The 7,943-nt window shown below is 35.1% G+C and overlaps 1 protein-coding gene across 2 annotated transcripts; it reads left to right on the top strand.

The window, feature by feature from the left end:
• The first annotated feature begins 164 nt into the window (after positions 1 to 164).
• LOC123313902 (ankyrin repeat and MYND domain-containing protein 2-like) lies at positions 165 to 1,775 on the top strand. 2 transcript variants are annotated; one of them, XM_044899005.1, is made up of 3 exons: positions 165 to 474; positions 593 to 611; positions 696 to 1,775. In XM_044899005.1, the coding sequence occupies exons 1-3, from the start codon at positions 280 to 282 to the stop codon at positions 1,574 to 1,576; spliced, it is 1,095 nt and encodes a 364-aa protein (XP_044754940.1). In that variant the 5' UTR covers positions 165 to 279; the 3' UTR covers positions 1,577 to 1,775. The 2 variants fall into 2 exon arrangements, with proteins under 2 accessions (XP_044754940.1, XP_044754939.1); XM_044899004.1 differs by having other exon boundaries at positions 593 to 1,775.
• The last annotated feature ends 6,168 nt before the right edge of the window (positions 1,776 to 7,943 follow it).

The raw sequence follows: 7,943 nt of genomic DNA, 5'->3' as shown, positions 1-7,943 counted from the left end.
ACTGATTTCACATATCTATATGCTCAAGACGATCAGTAAGCTTACAGTAAAACTGTAACAGTAAATGAATAAGCAGTAATATTTTCCCCCTAATCCTAATAATCTTGGTTCAGTCCTGCCCTGTATGCTGGCGTGAAATTAAAAAGTATCAGACCGATAACCGAAATCAATAAACTTGAGAATTCCTTAACCTTAAATTTCAGTTAGTTGTTTCCAAAGTGTTAAGTGAAGAAACGTTTTCCATTTTTTTGCATTCCCGACTAGTTTTCCACGATAAAGATGACGAATACCAAAAGTCTAAACGAAACCGAGAAGAAAGTCTTTGAGGCAATAGAAAAAAATGATGTGATCCTCCTAAAGGCATTACTTCCGAACTTGGAAAACCCTGATATCATGGATGAAAATTCCATGACACCTTTACAGCATGCGGCATATAAAGGAAATAAAGATATCGTCCAGTTGCTTTTAGACCATGTGAGTGAAAAAAGTCTGAAAACTGATTTCACTTTCATATCATTGAACACCCATCTCTTCACCTTTTTTAATAATTGATTGACTTGATTCTGGAAGATTCAAATAATTCTTGTTTCAGGGGAGCGACGTCAATCTATGTGAGCATCAGCATAATTATACAGCACTGCATTTTGCTGGGCTTTCAGGTAATCCAGCAGTCTGCATTTCTTTATTGCTTGCAGGTGCAAAGTCCCAAGTTACCAACAGCGTCGGCAGAACACCATGTCAAATGGCAGCTTTTGTTGGCAATACCCAATGTGCGGATGCCATCAATCATTTCGTTCCAAAAGAAGAGGTTGATTATTATCTCACACACGAACCCAAGTTACCCACGATTTTAGCTGACAAATTCCACTTATTCATCATGCAGAGCAGTGTTCATCCTGTGCGAGTAATTTTCAATCTTCAGAAGTATATAGGGTTGTCGGAGCACTTAGAAGAGGTAAAAGCTGTGTTACAAGACATGAGAGATAAGGAAATGAAGAAAGGGGCAGAAATGAACGAAGTAATGGCTTTCAAGTTCCACTATTTGTCTTGTTTGGTAGGAGAAATAATTGCTTTGAAGAAGAAACAAGAAGAAGGAGATGGCAAAAAGAAAACTATGGATACAGTAGATTTATTCACAAGAAATATGTTGAAACCCAACAAAGAGAAAGAATTGGAATTCATGGACAAACTTTTGAAAGAATATATCAAAGAATTCCCATATCGTGAAAGCATTTTGTTCCGTCAGATGTTGACCAGTCTCACAAACGAAGCTTCCTTCTCAACATTGAATGTCATCAAGATGACTTTGAATGGAAACATGAGCTTTTTAAATAATAACCAAGGTTGTGCTACCTGCGGGGAACCCGATAAGAATTTTGTCAAGAAGTGTTCGAAATGCAAATCCGTTATCTATTGCGACAAAAATTGTCAACGTTTGCACTGGCATTGGCACAAGAAAGAATGCGATCTTTTACAGAATGACACAAATTCGAACACGAAAACTGTTCCTGACGCATCAGAATTGTCTGCTGAGTTACAGAAGGTGCTTATTGACCCGGGAAGTAAGGTCGAGTAATGACCATTCACTTCTCTGAGAAATAATTAGACCAATATAACATATTGCTGACTGAGTGAATTTATCGTAGAACAAATTATGTATTCGATTTTTATCTATTCATGTTTAGATTGTATGTACTAACAAAATGCTGAAAAAGTTGTTGTAATTCAATTGTATTGTAATATTGATTAAAAAATATATACCGTATTAAGTTCAAGGTTGGTTTTATTAGAAGGTATATAAACTAGTGTCTTAACCACTTGCATTCACTAAATTGTTGGAGATATTTTTCACCATTGAACTTGGAAATACTTGGTTGGAAAACCATCGGTATGAGAAAACTAAATTCAATGTTTGGCTTATAGCTGTCTACAATATTATCAAACATTTGGTTCCTCAATCCCATAAGCGCCCTATGACTGATGTTTCACTGCTCTAAGATACTTACTCTGCTGAATCCCACCAAAATACAGAAGAGCTTCGGACATCTAGAACAGCTCGATGCGACCCTAATTTCCAGACTTCGGGACTCTCTGCCACTGGATGGACCCTTTCTCTCTGAGTTTCGATCTATAGACCTTCAAATGTATTAATGAACGCTACACTCCATTGATCCACGGTACCTGTATTTATGTCTAACCTGCTGTAGGTATATATTAACATATATGACATATCTTCGCCTATACCTATCTATAAAATATTCCCTTAAAGAGTTATAACATATCGTGGTGGAAAATATAAAAAAATTTGCACAAAAAAAGTGATACAGTGTTGCGTTGAAAAATATGGACAGTCTAGAAAACTAGCCCATATTCAGCACTTATTAAATAATGCTAGAGTTGTTGAAAGGCATACATACAACAGCTCAACCGTGTAATGGAAATAGAGAGATTTAATAATAATGATTTGAAATGAAAGTGTAATGTTTGGCTGACAAATACTAATGTTGACGCCAGATGTAATCAAAGAGACGTGATACTTGAAATTTCACACACCAGAATACTTCTAATCATCTCTATTTTACTTCTATTGTTTGACTCTGTCGGCAGATAGTTATTTAATGGACCATTGTAAGAATTCTCTAATTGCCCAATTGCTTAGGTCGGAATACCAAGAATAAGGTACCAAGAGATAGTGATCTGTTATATTTGAAGCCTTTAAGGTCGCAGATTTCTCAAAACCAAAACTGAGTCTATATTTGTGTTCAAGTCGACAACAAATCATTAATAAAAAACGTGATAGTTTGGTACTTCTGGAAGAAGTTTTTTCATGATTCATTCCTAAATTTTCTACTCTAAGAAGTGTTTCAGAGCCAGTGGCGGCTTTCAAAAATGATTTAGGGGAGGAGGGGTATAATTTTATATTTGCAATACTGCGTTCTTTTTCGATATTCGAGAGAATATTTTTCTTACAAGTTCTCAGAATGCAATTCTTCAAGTAGATAATAATAAATCTCGAAATTCCTTCACTATCATCCATTAGGGGTGATATCAATGTGAAACAAAACCGCAGTTCAAATATTCAACCATTTTCACCATCATCAACGAACCATTTATTTGCCCCCGAGAAGAGTAAACAATACAGAAGGATCCCTTGACTGCCTTTCAACAGATACCAAATCTCGACGGTAAACAATCAGTTTCTGCAAGAAGGCGCGACATTAAACAACACGCCATGTCTAAGTAGCATTTTACATTTTACGACTGTTTCAACCAACGTGTGTTCTTCAGTTATCGCTATATGGCGCCCCTTTAAAATGCCCATCATCGACTTTGGTTATCGACACTAGTCTTTTGGTAGCTATTTGATCCCCATGGGCGTAGTTAACCCCTTCAGGGATGAAAAACCGTTTCGCATTGATGTCGCGTCAGAATCTGAGTGGAAAATAAAAAACAGATAGGTAAAGCACTCATCGGAGATCCGAGATTGAAACTTAAAACTTCGAGCCCTTAAAATTAATGGATTTGACTGAAATCCTTTTATTCTCGATATCATTTCGTATTTCAGATTCTCTTCACGTTGAGGTGAGATATCCTATCAAAACGATTCATCTAAGGGTAGAGTCTTCATAGAATTGAATGGCCATCTCGCCCCCCAAACTTGACACTCTTGGATTTTTTCCTCTGAGGACATTTCAAGTCGGTTTTGTATAAAACACAGCCCTGCGATGTAGAAGAATTGAAAGTAAGAACATCCACAGCATAAAAACCGTATAAAATGTCCACTACGAGCCAAAAATTACCTCTTAATGCATTTCTTCTGATTTTGCATGATATTTAAAATTGACACACTGTATACTGTCATACTTTATCACCACCCTCTTTCAGTTGAAATTGAAATATTTCAAAGATTGAAGAACCTTGTGTGAAGAAAAGTTTTTTCTAAATCCGGTGACTCGCTGAAGCGAAACACACTGTATATAAAATTCTGTATACATGCAATACTGAGTGATGACACTTTAATCCATCCCTATTGTCTGTTCCGGAGACATTGTCATTCGCAAATGGAGATTGCTGATGGGTTCAAATATTCATCGTCAGTGCAAATTGGTTGAGTTAACGGTAACAGCATTAAAAAGTCACCAATAGGACAATGAAGAGTGTCACTAATTACTAAGTCAAGTGTATTTACAGATTATATCTTAACTTTAATAAAATTCATTCCTGAATAGCCTTATAGTTGAAGTACTAACTAGATGGAGTAATATTAATTCGGTTTAAATGATCTTTTCTAGGAATAATAATGATATGAATTAACGGTTTTTATTCTGGAAAAATCGTAAAGGTACTTGTAGAAAACGTTCTATTTATATGAAATATTATCTGCTTTGGATTTTTCTTTATTTCATTAATTATTTATCAATCTTTCTCTAGAAGAGTAATATCTAATACGTAGAATACTTAATTCTTATTCTTAATAAAATACTGACTGAGTGAAAAATGATCATTGAATCATCGCGGAAATGAATATACCTAATAGATTTGTTTCACCTTTCATCAATTAGGGTAAAACAAAATGTTGGCCATTAATTTTTACAAATTAACAGTTGAATTGTTAATCACATATGAAAAGACGCACAAATTAGCCAGTTAATTAAATGGATTTTCTTGATCTTTAAATCTACTAAAATTGATTCACACTTGTCAGACAAAGATGTGTAAGTGATGAAAAATGAATTACAGAGTGAATTGTTCACGCGTTGATTTGCAGTTTGAATTTTATCACTTCAAATATTAATGACGGAGAAGTTTAATCTTTCTGCTATCAAAATTTAACACAATAAGAATTGAGATGTTGTTTACTAAGTAATTAACACTTGAGGTTATTCATTAGGTATAAATTGAAAAAATGTGAAATATTTGTTCGTAGTTTTTAACCAAAGTATAAGCCAGTTAATTGTACACTTCAGAAGTTGATAATAGATTATTTGTGTTCTCTTTTTGATCTAGAAAGAAAATGCTATCAGAGCTTGAATTAACAGGTAATTTACATTGAATTTGTTCTCCTCCTCTAGGAGAAATTGACAGCTCAAGCCAGCATAACATCAGCAGAATCACTCTGTTAGAACTGGAAGCTAACTATACGATTTCATTTTATAATTTGTTACACTTGCCATATAGGTACTCGAATTATGCTTGTTTGGTGTAGGTCCTATCTACACCATTTAGGTACTTATTGTGAAAGCGAAATGTGATTTGAACTGAAATTTATTACAACTTTATTATCAGGTAGTCTGGTGTAATAAAATATTTAACTATGATTAATAAAAGCTCTTGGAATACACGACTTTGGAATATTTTATATCGTTGGTGTGAGGTCCTTAGAAAGATCAAATTTGCCTATAGACCGAATTTACCAGGTCTGAGAATAATATTGTAGGCAAAAAGGCTAAGTTAGCGTTTCATTGTAATATTGTCAAAAAATTTGAGAATTGGGACATAGGCAAAACATCAATTTGAATTCATAGCTCATCAATCTTCTAGGACGTGTATTTACAAATGTGGATAGATCCCTAAAAATGCCTCTAGATCGCAAGTAACGAAAAATGACTTTGCCAGTTCATCTCATTCAGCCTTTATATGGGAAATTAACGAATTACTAAGGAAGGGGTGCTCATTTTACCCCATGTTTCTTAATGAAATATGTTTTCGAGCAAGCAATAACAACCTGTACAATTAAGAGAGCTGCCTTCCTGAAAATTGATTTTTTTTTCATCAGAAATATTATAGGTGCTCTGTTCTATGTGGGCGATATGGATAGGGTGATGATTCTCTGAAGGAAAATGACTAACACTATAACAAAATCAAAGGGAAATATGGATGATTGATGTTATTGGCAGTGTAAATCATAAATCATCCGTTCAGCAGCCATACGCAAGGAGCGTACCTTAGCACTAACAGGTAGAAACCCAAAATCCAATTACATAAACAAACTTGAAAAGACGGAATAATTGGTATTTCCGGCCACAGTTTTTCCCCCGTCGTCACTTGACTTGCAGCCAAAGTGTTAAGTAGAGGCGCCTATGCAATCAGGCACGCTGACAGGCTCGGTCTGAAGTCTCGCCCTCTTGAGGTCTGTCGCCAATTTTTACAAGAATTACACCTTAAACTTCTTGAAAAGTGCTTCATTATCTTGCGCTAATTACAAAGTCGCATCGCCGTCGTCTCCAGCACATGTTTCTGGAAATTTTTCACTTAGCCTTCACCATTTTTATACGACCTAATGGTTGGTTTGGTACAGGAGAAAAAGAAATTATTAGTTTTGTTGCTATTTGCGAGAGGAAAAAGGCAAATTTTACCAATTCGCTTGTTTTTACGCCCTGGGTTACACCGAAAACTAGTTTCAAATCCAACCCTATGAGTCGAGTCGATATTTTGGGAATCTCCACTCAAAATCATCATTGACTAATTCTCTCTTCTAATTTTTTTTAATTGGAGTTCGATTGGCGTTTTGATGTCACTGCGCCTTGTTTTTCACAATTTATTCAAGTCAAATATGCTGAACTTTAGTCTATACTTTCGCTACACTTGATTTCATAATTTTTTTTTCACGAAAAGCAATTATTGTTCAAGGATTAATGAGCATAAATTGGGCTATAGGTTCAGATCATAGACTAAACCCAAGGGGGGTTATGTCTATGGTTCAGATCCTTAAAATAAGTTCTCATGGAGGTTCTGCTTGATCGTCAGCATGAGAAATCGTCATTTCAATACATTTTTCGGATGAGCCTGAATGATGAAAAAAAAGCAGAGTAACCCTCTGTGGCTATGAAGAATATGTGAAGAATTGAATTCTAGGCGCATCTCTATTTGAAAATTTTATTTGTTTATCTCTGTCCCTCTGAGAAATTGAATAAATCCATAATCAAGTCATCATCTTTGAAGCAACGTAACTCTGCAACATTTGGTTTCATTTTGAACTACTCAACCTATATCTATATCTAAATTTATTTCCGACAATCCTGGGACACTCTGTATATGGAAGCGGCATGATATTTGCCTACTAAGTGAATGTTTGGTAAAATAATAGTATTCTTCATATTTTCTCGTATAATGCGCCGTTTTCGAGTAATTTGATGTTCAGAAATTCAAAAGTATCTGTGAAATTGTGTACTTCGGCTGAATACAACTCTGTTTGAAAGATCCACAGATGTGTAGGTCACAGATTTAGCTAGTTATACTGAAGGTTATTTTGTTTTTCCAGGGGTGTCACAGCTCATTATGAAAACTTAGAATGGCTATATATTTTTATCAGGGCCGAATCGGAAAAAATGGTATAGGAGAAAAGTGTTTCTTTTGACCTCAAGAATCTACTGTTAAAATTTTTGTACGAGTCAAAGACTCCCCCTGTACAGGGTGGGCAAAATTCGTTGTCTACCGGGAGGATATCGAGAACAATAGCAGCTAGACTAAAACGGATGACACATTTCCGAGCTCTTTTCGGAGAAACAAGAATGGTGGAAACCACAGCCTCCTACGATACTTCGTTTTTGAGTTTGACAATTATATAATAAATTTTTTTATGGGTTTTCAACAGCATGTATCTTCTGAACCGAACCGATTCAGAAAAAATGGTAAGGGAAAAGAGTATTCCTTTTGACCCCAAGAATCTACTGTTAAAATATTTGTACGAGTCAAAGACTCACCCTGTATATTCTGGCCAAAACCTCGTGGCGTCGGACAACCTGTTAATTATTATCTGACAATGTTTCGAATTGATTTCTAATTTATGTTGAATAATCTTCCAATAACGAAATGTTTCTCAGTAAGAGCCTCATAAATAATTAGAGAGGCTATTTATATTGTTCATACCTCTAGTTTTAAGATGATTATGATTATGATGATATGAACTAAAAAAAAGAAAAAACATTATTTCGTTATTATAC

The sequence above is a fragment of the Coccinella septempunctata genome, chromosome 5 (genome assembly GCF_907165205.1).
Source record: "Coccinella septempunctata chromosome 5, icCocSept1.1, whole genome shotgun sequence".
In the NCBI taxonomy this organism is placed as follows: Eukaryota; Metazoa; Arthropoda; class Insecta; order Coleoptera; family Coccinellidae; genus Coccinella; species Coccinella septempunctata.
Note: the sequence above shows the minus strand (reverse complement) of the source record. Positions and strands in the feature narration are given on the sequence as shown.

What these genes read in the sequence shown, in the direction of transcription:
- LOC123313902 (XM_044899004.1), top strand. Translation starts at nt 280, where the DNA reads ATGACGAATACCAAAAGTCTAAACGAAACCGAGAAGAAAGTCTTTGAG. An exon ending in TCCAGTTGCTTTTAGACCAT is followed by an intron (nt 475 to 592) that starts GTGAGTGAAAAA and finishes TTCTTGTTTCAG; the next exon opens with GGGAGCGACGTCAATCTATG.